The 12,489-nt window shown below is 43.3% G+C and overlaps 1 protein-coding gene across 2 annotated transcripts; it reads right to left on the bottom strand.

The window, feature by feature from the left end:
- Nucleotides 1-817: 817 nt before the first annotated feature.
- Nucleotides 818-11,586, bottom strand: nr2f6a (nuclear receptor subfamily 2, group F, member 6a). Of its 2 annotated transcripts, none has more exons than XM_023267851.3 (6): nucleotides 10,857-11,586; nucleotides 9,811-10,577; nucleotides 7,590-7,684; nucleotides 5,858-6,186; nucleotides 5,417-5,663; nucleotides 818-3,216 (listed from the first exon to the last, which is right to left on the bottom strand). In XM_023267851.3, the coding sequence occupies exons 2-6, from the start codon at nucleotides 10,077-10,079 to the stop codon at nucleotides 2,942-2,944; spliced, it is 1,215 nt and encodes a 404-aa protein (XP_023123619.1). In that variant the 5' UTR covers nucleotides 10,080-10,577; nucleotides 10,857-11,586; the 3' UTR covers nucleotides 818-2,941. The 2 variants fall into 2 exon arrangements, with proteins under 2 accessions (XP_023123619.1, XP_023123618.1); XM_023267850.3 differs by having other exon boundaries at nucleotides 5,858-6,189; nucleotides 10,857-11,583.
- Between the last annotated feature and the right edge of the window lie 903 nt (nucleotides 11,587-12,489).

Raw genomic sequence — 12,489 nt, 5'->3', positions numbered from 1 at the left:
GCTGCACCAAATCCACTAATCACTGCACACATTAACACCATGTGCTAACTGTGGCTAAAGAACCACATTTACCAAGACAACTATCCAGTACAAAGCCCTAAAACACACCAAGAAACACATTAAAGTCTATTTTACTGCTGGAAGCTGCAAGCCAACGCCTAAACAACAAACTAAAGCAACGGAACCAAACCCGGTTCAGTGGTGAAGACAAGCAGAGGAAATGTTTGTCTGCAGCTAAATAAAGCAGGAAGATACTGAGCTGCTCAGGTGTTCCTGATAACACCAAGCAGCCACCTGGACAGCCAATAGGAACACAGCTTACTGGAAGTCCAGAGGGCTGGCTTAGTGAAGGAAATTTAGTTTAAAGTTGAAGCAGAAAGTTAACAAAGAAAGTTGAAAAGCACCTTCTGATACCTGATACCTGGCTGTGATTGACTTTTTTGTGTGTTCTCATGTGCTGAACATGCCTACAAAATTTTGTAGCTGTAGACGAAACACCCTACAAGTTGGCCTGATGACCACTTTTTCAATTTTGCAGGGGGCGCTATGGAGCCATTTTACCACACACATGCGCAACTCCCATAAAATATGAAATTTTTCGCCAGTCCTGATGTGTGTGCAAAGTTTCATGCATTTTACGGTATGTTCAGGCTGCCAAATTTGAGTTTCAAAAGACGGTAAAAGAGTGAAAAATAAGAAGAAGAAGAAGAAACCCATGCATTTCAATAGGGTCTTCGCACCTTTGGTGCTCGGACCCTAATAAAGCAGTAGTTCAACTCCTGTGTTCATTTCCATCAACACACGTTTACATTAGTGGTACATGTTGCAGTGTTTATTTGGTATTCTTCATACAGATTACACTTTTTCACGTAGTTTGAAAAAACAAACATAACAAAAGACACATCGTCATCTTTTGATTCTTTTAATAACGTTGCCATACACGTGAAGTTTTAAATCTTAAGAACTCAGTAACACAAACATAAGAAAACATTAAGAGTATATTTATCTTTTTTCCCCCTCTACAACATGGTTGAGTTGTTGACTAAAAGAAGAAATACCCAAATAACTTCCGCCAGGCCCGATGGTAGATCAAGAAGCAGAGTTAAGACTTTTGACTTTGAGTTTTCCCATCTATAAATGCTGAAATATGTGTTTTTTTTTTTTATTGTTTTAATTAAAATATGTGTGATTTTGTAAACCCGCCTCTTGAACTACCTACGTGAGGTAAATCCTGGTGGAAAATCTTCTTTTAACTCCTCACATAGTGTGATGTTTTGGCATTGAATTTCCTCCTGGTGCAGTCTCTCCACCAGATTCTCATCCATTACAACATCGTCTCACATCATTTGCAACAGCAGAGACTCACTCAGGATGCTCAGAGATGAGAGCGTGAACAGCTCTGCGTCATATTAGCTGTAATGGCGTTAAGCTTCTTTCTTGACATCTGAAGAGATGACGGAGGTATTTTCATGTAAATTCATGTAGGTAGGAAAAAAACCCTTTAGGAGCTACCAGTGAAAGCAATACTTTAATGTTTAAATCAACCTTGAATTACATAATGTAAAAGAAGGAAACAACTTAGCAGAGATCCAAAACAACATTTGAACATGCAAAAAGACAAACTTGGCCTCAATATATATGTACATTTTAATACATTTCCAAGAGATCGTTACCCCAGAAACTGTACTAATTAACTGGTGTTTAACTGGTAGTGTTGCTTATAAACTCTGATCACCAGCTACATCTGTCGAGCTAATTCTTAGTATTTTTCGTTATTATTTCTCATAGATGTGCAGCTGCTATTTCTCAAAAAAAAAAAAAACCCCAGCTTGATCCAAACAAAGCTGAATGCGCCTTTTCTCGGTCAGTCAAAACTAATATTTAAAAGACAACTGAAAAATCACTTTGGGGATCTTCTTTTCAAAAGATGCAAGACAAATGCTCGTGATGCACATAAGACTCATATTTCATCGGTGTCCCAAATTCATACTGAATAACAAGGCAGTTGTCAAAAAAGAAGGCGATTTCTGGTGAACAAAATTTACAGAGGTTCGTGTTTAGGAAATATCAGACTAAAGCATTCTGATGTCTAGTGAGGTATTAGTCCGTTCTTATGCAAGTGTGGCTTTTTTTTTCTTTTAAATCATCTTCGACTACAGCGACAGTGAGCCCTGTGGATGAATCTAAATGCACTGTTCACTCGATGGTCAGGCAGTCACAAGAGTCCACTCATCTCTAATATTTCTATTCAAAAACCATCTCTGAGGATGACATGATAGACTTTGGTGATTTTCCCTTGGATCTTATTTCACTTCCTTTCCAGTTCCTTTGCTTCTTCCTCGGCGTTGAGGTGAGAGAGCAGCAGATTCTGGAGTTTCCCTTCAACAACGAGGCCTGCAGCTTTCAGTCTGTTTAATTAGCTCCACTGTCATCATGATTCTGTATCATCATCATCGTGTTACGTGCTTGAAAAGGTCACTCTATCACAAATGGTGAGCCATAGAAAATGAGCCCAGTGTGGGAAAAACTGTTCCCCTGACTGTCAGTGGCAGGACAGTTTTATTTGTAGCAGGGTGCTGCTGCCCTCTACATGAATCTGTGGCGTGTTTAGTCACTCAAGTATGTGGGTGGTAACATGACTGGCTGTGGCGGCCATATCGGAGCCCAGCGTGAGGAGCTGGTCTCTTGGCCTGAGATCTGGCACCAGAATGAACTGCGCTGGCAACAATTCAGCTCCAGCCTGGCACTCTCTTCTCTGGAGGCCCACGTGGAGACCGAGGGCTCGTTTTCATGGAGGGGAATTGAGCGGTTACAGTACATATGACGGCCAGCTGGCACTGCAGTTTGATAACCCACACAGATGGATAGTGATGAGTCAGGAGGTTTCCTGTGGGTCCTTGTCGTCACTAATCCCAGACGGAGACCTCGCCCTGTCAGGGAGCTACTGTCCTGGGACGTACGGCCAGCTGATTGAGCTTCCGGAGAGCTGCATGTCACGGATCAGCGTCTCGATGGGGGTCTTTCCTACCAGGCGCATGAAGAAGAGCTGGGAGATGAGGTTGGCAGGGACGGCACGCAGGGCGGGCAGGCGCAGGAGCAGGCGGCCGAAGCGCTGAGGCTGACTCGGGTACTGCATCCTCTCGTACTCCGTCAGAGCCACCTGAGCCTTCTCCTGCAGAGACTCCACGTGGACTGGGTCTGTCAGACCACAGGCGTCTGGGAGAGAGGAGGAGGCAGTTACTTAATAGTGTGGGCAGGTTACATAAAGAGTCGTGATGAGCCGAGAGGAAGGTTGAAATCCCAGCAAATATTGTTAGAAAATGTCCCCGAGGGGAACACGTACAAATATAGCTGCTCATCATATGCACGCTCTGGGACAAACACATCATTTACACCCTTTAATTCAATTCAATTCAATTCAATTTTATTTATATAGCGCCAATTACAGTCAAATTGTCTCGAGACGCTTTACAGAACCCATATGCCTGACCCCCAGAGCAAGCCAAAAGGCGACAGTGGCAAGGAAAACACCCTTTTAACAGGGAAAAAAACCTCGAGCAGAACCCGGCTCTAATGTGGGGGGACCCATCTGCCTGCTGGCCGGGCGGGTTGAGAGGGACAGAAGAGGTAGAAAGGTAGAGATAGAGGGATAGAAGTAGAGGGGTAGAGGTAGAGAGGTAGAGATAGAGGGATACAGATAGAGGGGTAGAGATAGAGAGGTGGGGGGTGGGACACAAGGACCATAAAACACAGCCACACATCTGAAGCATCCAGCATCCAGCTCTGGGACCAGGGACACTCGGAGAAAGGACACAGAAAGAAACAGAGTGAATGTAATGCAATCAATTAAATTAAATGTCATTATACGCATTATCTAAAAATTCTATGCTTCCAAAGGTGACACTCCCAATAAGGAATTTCTTTAGGGTAGCCAGTGATACAAGAATTAAGTCGGGAATAGCTTTGTGCTGAATACTGATCAATGGTGCCACTAATTACTCAGCACATATAAGATGCCTGCATTTTCATTAATAAGCCAGGAGAGGGTGCCATAGTAGGTAAAGTCCTACTTTAACTGCAGCTGCCCTCTGTTTGAACTGGATTTCAGTATTAAGACTTTCAGCAGTTCCTTTTTCTGTTGTTCTCTAGTGATGTGCTTTTGAAGTCTTCATGTTTTGTGATCAATTCCAAACCAACAATTTAAGTCCCACTGAGCCAAAACAGCTGTGAAGTTTCTTTTGTAGCTCTGAGGCTTGAACTAGGAAGCAAGCTCAACATTACCAGGCCTTCTTTGTGCAAACCAGCTCAGCAAAACCTAAAGATCTTCTTCATCAGACTCTCATTGATTCTTCTTTCACATAAAATAGACCATCCCTGCCTACTTCAGTCAAGAGGAACAGGTTGTTATAATGGAGAGCTATGAAGAGCATAAAAATATATTATGGTATAAAGCGCTGTTACAGCAAATGAGGCAAGACAGAAAAGCTGATAAAAAATTGATCATCATGTAGGTTAATATATTTATTTTGCCACTCAGTGCACTCTGCATGCTGCTGCTGCTTAAACTTTAAACTTCATTTATTAAAAACATGCAATTATGTCTGACACTGTCCCATAATTAAGAATACATAATTATAATTTATGAAGTTAAATTAATATTATTGATTGAATATTCTCTATGACAAATAGACTAATACATTTTCTAATCTGTGTTCTGTTAGTTGCAGTACTAACAGTGTAAAACGGACTTGAGATCAAAACAGCATCAAGTACAAAAATGTATCGAGGCAATTTTTACATCATCAGCTGAATGCATGTGGGTTTCCATGGCAACAGGATGTACTGTATACAGTTTGTGTATTTTAACTGCACGGCTTCATCCAGTAGGATTACTAATGTACAGCTCAACAGGTTTGCTGATTTTATGTATTCCCTCAATTCATATCTCGCATTCATACAATGAATATCAGGAAAAGAATTAGTGGGGGGGTCGGTGCTTCTTCACTCCACTGAAAACCCAAACTTTTAACATAACCTCCAGAGCAGGTTAGTTGTGCAGCATTAGTTACCATGGTGATGTTAAAGAGAAGCACCTTCATGACACAGAAAGCTCTGACTTTATCTCAATACACCTGACTAACCCATTATTCTTGCTTCATCGTACGACCCTCAGGAGGGGAAAATAAATCGGATTATGTGAGTAGTGATGTTTACCAGGAACTAGCAAGGATGGAAACAGTAGGATCCAGTAAAAGCGAAGATAGCTCTGCCTCTGCTGCACAGATTTTTAACATTCCTTTCTTAATCTGTTCCCAGTCCGACGCTAAATCTCTCTTAGAAGCGGCAGCCTTGGGTAGTTTTGCAGCACGCTGTGTTACAATAACAGCAGATAACACGGAAGAGCAGCAGCAATCACCTGGTGAGAACAGTGCGATGGCCTTGAGACAGCTGTACTCAGCGGAGTCCACCTGCAGCCGGGTCAGCTTGTCCACCTGGTCCTGGAACACCCTCACCTGGTCCATGAAGGACACGACGCGCTCCGCTGACATGGGCGAGGAGTGGAAGCCGGCTGCAGCCAGCAGAGGCGCCATGTGGAGCGGCAGCGCCGACTGAGCCGCGTTGAGGATGAAAAGCTCACTCCAGCTCAGCCTCAGCAGGGCCACCTGAGGATATGTGTGTTAGTGTGTTAATCAGACCCCCAGCACTGCCACCATGCAATGTTAACGCTCACCGCATTCATTCTATATTTATGCTTGATGTACACGTGATTGTTTGACATATCCGGTCTGTTGTAATGGCTGGACTATCATCTGCGAAAACATATTTAAACCTTTTAAATGGGATTTAATCCACTAACCTGGTCTGACACAGGAAGCTCGGGGAAATAAGGGATGTTTCTGGCCCACTCCACTGTGCTGAAGAGCAGCCGGGCAGCCAGTTCACAGATATTATCGATGCCCATAGCGTTGTCTGGACCGGCCTGCTGGTTGTACTGGTGTCCATATCGGCTGCTGGGGTAGGGTTCGGCCCGCAGCAGCTGGGAGATCAGCTCCGACACCGGCTGACCTCCACCGCTTCCTCCGTTGTTGTTGTTATAAAACTCGCCACCTCCGAGGCCGCTGGTGCCACCTATGGGTGTGATGGAGGGACTGAGGCTCGGCTGAGGGGGGATGCGACCGCGTTGAACTGCTGTAGTTTGGTTGGGGGACAATGGGGAAGGAGAGGAGAGGAGAGGAGAGGAGAGGAAGAGATAAAAGGAGGGAAGAAAAGTGTGAAGGACAAGGGGAGGTGAGGGAGGGGATTTGGAGAAAAAAACCGAGAGGGAGAAAAGTTAAAACTGACTTCAGCCGGTTTGGTGTATGTCAGATTATCATCAGACAGGCTTGACCCAATTAGGAACCTGTTCTTCAAGATTAAAAGGAGGCACGATCGAACCCACACTGATTCCTCAACAAGAGCGTGAAAAATATTCTCAAGCGTAATGAAGGTCATCTACAGAAATAGAGACTTTGACGCAAGAATTTCCTTTCAAATCTTTGACAATATTAATCCTGGAGGAAAACTGCAACATTGCATTGCTGTGTATTTCATAGATTTCTATATTAAACACATAAAGGATTGTTTCTGCACTCTAAAGCATTCTGTCAGACTTCACTTGGTGTGGAGAAAGTAGCACAGCTGAGACAGACAGCTTACTGCCAAAACAGAGACAGAAGGGCAGATTACTGAAAAGAAACTCATTCATTTGGGGATTTGAATCCATGTAGGAAGCAGCTGTCCTTCAGCGAGACACTGAATCAAGACACAGGAATGTTGCTCAGTAGCTACATCTGACCTCTGACCTCCCTTTGGAGCAAAGGGAATCTCTCTTCAGGGAGCCATAATGTGTCTCATTAGCATGTTTTATGATCTGTGAGGGGAAAACAACTCAGACAGGATGTTTACAATCTCCAAACCCCTATCAAAATAAAGTCAAATATATCTTTTCTAGCTTCAGTATTGAAAGTCATCATACATTCGGATCGATCTGGATGCAGGCGTCTGTTTGCTGTTTGTTTCGGTGTGTCTGCCAGAGTGACATTCACTGACTTGAGCTCCACCACTTAAGGAGAAATCCCCATATTGGATTCTTCCTGATCGAGCCAACAAGTCAGAAGGTTTCTGTAGCTTCAACAGGAGGCTTAAGGCTCTGAGGCGCAGGTGTCTTAGCACCGTATCCCTCTCAGTCACTCTTACGCAGGCACTAGATTAAGCCACTTAGTACATGGCATTGAGCTGACATGCATGGTTAGCTTAGCCATGATAGGGCCTCGACAGCCATGTGTGGCATTTTCTCTGCACTATAGAGCAGAAGAGGCGAGATAACCGCTTACGCAAATTACTACTATAGCGTGATTGATATTTCTTTTTTCTGAAAGCAGCTGATGGGAGTAATGAGAAGACTCTCTCAGGCTCAAGTAGATATTTCCTGTTTTCAAATTAATATTTCAGTGTTGCGCATTTACAATCACAACATGTCCCACAGTGTTTCTCATGCTCCCCCGGATGACTGAATTATTGGAAAAGGATTCATAGAACAGGTTAGATACCTTCTTTACGCATTCCCACACGGAAGCATTTCTTCAGGCGACAGTATTGGCATTGGTTCCTGTGGTGCTGGTCAATCTGACACTCTCTGTTTGACCTGAGAACAACAACAAATATGAATACAAGTCATTATTATCTCTGAAACAGACACAGCGGCACCAGCTTGCTACTCTAAGTTGCACTAATGTAACAACAGGCACATTTACTGCAGCTGTCAGACAGTGTGAGTTGTTTTCAATACAAGTGGTTTTATGACTTTAATCTGGTTTTTGCACAGATTATAAAAAACGATTCAAACTTAATGACAAATGCAGAAGCAATCCTGCTACCCTGACAGCTGTTCAGTGATTTAAAGTCATCATCATCCATTCAAAAACAGTTTGATACACATTAAAAGCTGTTCACAGATTAGATGAGTGTCTACAGCCTGATGCCAGTGACACTGAGCATTAATACTACATTATGAAACTAGTTTTTCCATGAGGCTGCAGGCAACAATATCACGCTCATGGAGCAGATGGTTTTATTGGACAGCATTTCAATCATGTCTCAACTGCTCTTATGTGGACTTTACAACAAACTCATTCATTCTCATTTAACTCAAGCAGAGCTGAAGCGATGAGGCAATTAATCAACAAGTGCATCGACAGAAGAAATACTCCTGGAGTTGGTTGTTTTAATCATTTTTTCAAGCCAAAATGTGAACAATCACGTCGCTCCGACTTTATATATGTAAAGTTCGAATTACTTTGTAGATTGTTGGAATACAAAATTGAGCAACTTGAAGACATCAGATAGATAAAGTGCACCAGCACTGTATATAACGTATAAAATACATATAATATGTACTAGATAGAAAATTATAATGTAAAAGCTATTTCAGTGGACATTATTGCCAGCTTGAACTTTTGTGAAATCAGAGAACAATAGCTTTAAAATAGAAGTATTTAGAGACAAATTGTCAGAATTATCACCTAAAATGAGAAGTTTGACACATTTGCTGTTATTTTCTGTAGAACAACTAATAACAAAATATTTTGATATATAATTCAGATTTTTTAAAAATTTAATATTGAAAAAAACAAAGATAAATGGAAAATTCCTACATTTGAGAATCTAGAATTGAAAAATGTCTGACATTTTTTATTTAAAAAAATTCTCAAACATTTGCTGAACATTTTCTTAAGATTAAAAATAAACAAATTTGCTTAATATACATATAATTTATATGGATTTGTTGAAAAAAAATGCTTTAAAACCACATTGGTTACAGAAGATTTGTTTTCTGAGGTCCATGTCAAAGAGATAGCAGCCATATATCTGATATAAACATATTCTTATTTGTCTAAGACTCCAAAAATGCAATGATATGTAATTTAAAATCAGAAAAGACAAAGACAAGTAGAACATTCTCACATTTAAGAAGAAAGAATTGGAAAATGTTTGACACTTTTGGTTTAAAAAATGTTCTCAAACAGTTGCTGACTATGACAGTTTTTGTCATGTGGCCATTTTTTGTTTGCAAAAATGTACGCAAACATTTGTTGATCGCTCTGTTGATCACTTTCAATCTAAGAGTTTGAAATGCAATTATATTTAATTTAATATTCAAAAAGACAAAGATAAGCAGAGAATTCTCACATTTGAGAAGCTGAAATTTTTTAAAAAGTTTATTTTTTTAAATAAAAAACTCAAACAATTGCTGACTATTTTCTGTACATCCACTAATAACAAAATATTTTGATATATATTTTATTTGTTCAACCATATATCTGATGTAAATATATTCTGTTTACTTAGTATCTCTATGGGTCAAAAATGCAGATTTTTTAGGTTGACTTTTTTTGTCTCAAACATTTGTTGAACATTTTCTATAGATGAAACACAAACAAATTCGCTTAATATATATTTAATTTATATGTCTTTGTGATAAAAAAGCCTTCTAAAATCACATCGAATTTAAAAGCCTTGTTGTCAGAGCAGCATGTTGGACAGACAGCAGCCATATGTCTGATGTAAACCAGACACCAGACTACATTTTATGACTCATATCCTCTATTAGCATCTCGTGGCTACTATCATCCAGCGGCACACAACATCACGTGACCCGGATTCTGCGCGAGACGACGCAACAACACATTTTATAGTTTTTAATCCGCAGCCAATCAAATGAGGACAAACAAACAATACTACCCATGATGCCTCTCTCTCGCTCGCTCTTACCTGCAGGTGTAGCTCAGGTTGCGTCTGACGCTGCGTTTGAAGAAGCTCTTGCAGCCCTCGCAGGTGAACACGCCGTAGTGTTTCCCGCTGGACTTGTCCCCGCACACCACGCAGTCCACCACGCAGGCCTTGTCGTCGTCCCCGGCTTCCATGTCGCTGCCTCCCGCCTGCGGAGAGCCGTCCTCCTCTTCCCCCCTTAGGTAGCCCTTGTCCCCCAAGCCGTTGGTGCCCCCGTTGGGATCTCCCCAGCCCCCACTCACCATGGCCATCGCTTGGTTACCGAACCGCCGCAGAAGAAAATGGGACAAGCAGCCAAAAGGTCTCTGGTTGCTGTCAAGGTAACATAAATATTACAAAAAAAAAAAAGAGAAAAGTCCGGACTGAGCGTTTCCCCTCCTCCTCCTCACAGGGAGAGAATCAGGATTTCCTGCTTGTTTGCATGTGTTAATTAAGTCTCAAGAGTGCTATTTTTACACCAAATCTTAAAAAAAAAAAAAAAAAAACAAACATAAATAATCCTCAGGCTAAGTAGGCAGATGTCAATGAGAGAAAGGGGGAAAAAGGCTTTGAGGAGGAGGCAGAAAAAAGAACAGTCTCCTCCCCCTCCACTATGACCTGGAAACAGTCTCAGTCAGTGTGGCAACTTTTAGTTTTGCTTGCCCGTGGATTTCTCTTTTCTTGTCCCCTCGTCCGGCTTCTTCTGTGCGTTGTTTAGTCTTTTCTTTCTTTCTTTGGAGCAGTTCCTGAGACGGTCGAATGGCTTCAACCTTTCACAGGAAACAATGAGTCAAACAAACAGTCTCCCCCCCAAAAAAAGCAAAATGACATGAGGTGAAATGACATGCTGCTGTTCTGTTTCCCTCTCACAGTAATGGCTGAAAAAGGACCTCGGTGTAGCTCGCCTTAGCACATGCCTGGAGAGGATTTGACCACCCCTCTTAAAGTACCCCTCACACTGAATCTGTCTGCAGCTATTCCCAGTGCAAGGCGCCCGTGTGGCTGCATATGCAACGGCTGAGTGCTTGCAGAAACGATGTGGCACTTACCTTAACAATAATGTGCTGCGTGTAGAAATCCCTCTCTAGATCTTCCTTCCATGCAGAGTGCAGCTTCCCTCCTTATTCTGCTGTAATCCTCGCAGCAGCAGCGGCGGCTCTGTGACCCATGGTGAAGATATTCCAGATCAACAACATCATTTTCATGTGGTGCTTCTTTGGAGGCGACGCCAGCTGCAGCTGCAGCAGCCGACGAGGCGACGTGGACTTCCAAAATACACAGCAGGAGTAGATCCTCCACACAAGGAAGTCCTCTCTCTCTCTCCCCTGTTTGTTGTAGCACGAGTGCTCGGCTCTGACTGGATCCTCTGTGCTGCTTCCTTCCACACACACACACACACACACACAACAAAAAAACTGAAAAATCAAGCAAGCAGGAGAGCGTCCGTCCTGCTCAGCCCTCCGTAGTTCCTGTGGTGGCTTCTCCCTCCAGCCTTTTGTCAGTGCTTGCCCACCAAGAACTAATGACTTGCGGCCTAGCCCTGCTTTTCGTCTCTATGTGCAGCCTTTCCCTATGGCTGAGGCGAACAAGAGGAGAGGGGGGAGGTAGAGATGGGAGCTCCTCTTCCCCCTCTCTCTCGCTGGCTCGTTCGCTCGCCGGCTTCCACAAAATCAGATTATGATTGAGGGAAATAGCCGAGCTGGTTTTTTTCTCTCTCTGCTTCCTCGCCCCTCTTCTTTCTCCAGCCTGTTTGTGAGTGTGTTTGAGAGAGAGGGAGAGATCAAGCAAAGCAAAGCAAAGCAGAGAGAGGGAGGCAGTGAGGGAGGGAGGGAGGGAGGGAGGCAGGAGTGTATGCAGAGGGGGAGGGGGAGGCAGTCTATGTGTGTGTGCTCCCAGGGATTTGACACTGCTATTCAAGCCCTGTGGTTACCATGGTGCCGGCTGCCTTATATGGCCATTGGAGTCAAAGAGCAAAGAGAGTGGGTTGTGTGGGGCAGCATGCACACAAACACACACACACACACACACAGGAAGAATGTGGAGGATGTGTCTCCTCGGAGATGCAGAGAGCGTGACCCCGAGGCCTCCGAAAACCACCCCGACAATACCAGATTACCCTGAAGCCCCGCAACAAATGCAAGCGAGCTCATCTCCTGCCTGCCCTTTGTCTTTTAGTAAGCAATCAAAATGTTGCATCCGAGGCTTTGGGAACTGTTGAGGTGAACTTCGCCGAGATGCATCCCGAGCAGCTCGCTTTGATCCTGCTCGAGGAGCGCCTCATTGTGCTGCAAAATAAAGGTTAACAGGACGTTGCTCATTTCTTCAGAATGCGTGTCCATGAGTGTCGAACACATGGTGATTTGTGTCGGAGGTTACCCCCGAGAGGTCAAGCTGACTTTCACACCCCTGGCAAGCTAAAAGCCCAGGGTCAAATGCAGATAAAGGAGGAGGAGGAGGAGACAACTCCTGGATAAGAGCTTTAAGAGATAAATGATGAATCTGCTTGTAAATGTGCAGCTCCTTGGGCTTGGAGGGGGGTTAGCAGTCGCAGATATGGACAGATGAAAGTGCCCTGAGAGATTCACCCGGTGCAACTTGTTGTCTTATCTACACAGAGATTACCGAGATTTTAAAGGCATTTTTTACCCCCCTTACGGACACTTTCATGGCATTCCTCAATCT

This window comes from Amphiprion ocellaris, chromosome 10, assembly GCF_022539595.1.
Source record: "Amphiprion ocellaris isolate individual 3 ecotype Okinawa chromosome 10, ASM2253959v1, whole genome shotgun sequence".
In the NCBI taxonomy this organism is placed as follows: domain Eukaryota; kingdom Metazoa; phylum Chordata; class Actinopteri; family Pomacentridae; genus Amphiprion; species Amphiprion ocellaris.
The sequence above is the reverse complement of the archived record's forward strand: the minus strand, read 5'-3'. Positions and strand labels throughout refer to the sequence as shown.

Excerpts from the sequence above, each read along its gene's own strand:
- nr2f6a (XM_023267850.3), bottom strand. The coding sequence starts at position 10,079 with ATGGCCATGGTGAGTGGGGGCTGGGGAGATCCCAACGGGGGCACCAAC. Across the intron at positions 7,685-9,810 it reads AACCTGAGCTACACCTGCAG|GTCAAACAGAGAGTGTCAGA; the intron begins GTAAGAGCGAGC and ends TGTTGTTCTCAG. Across the intron at positions 5,664-5,857 it reads AGCTTCCTGTGTCAGACCAG|GTGGCCCTGCTGAGGCTGAG; the intron begins GTTAGTGGATTA and ends ACATATCCTCAG.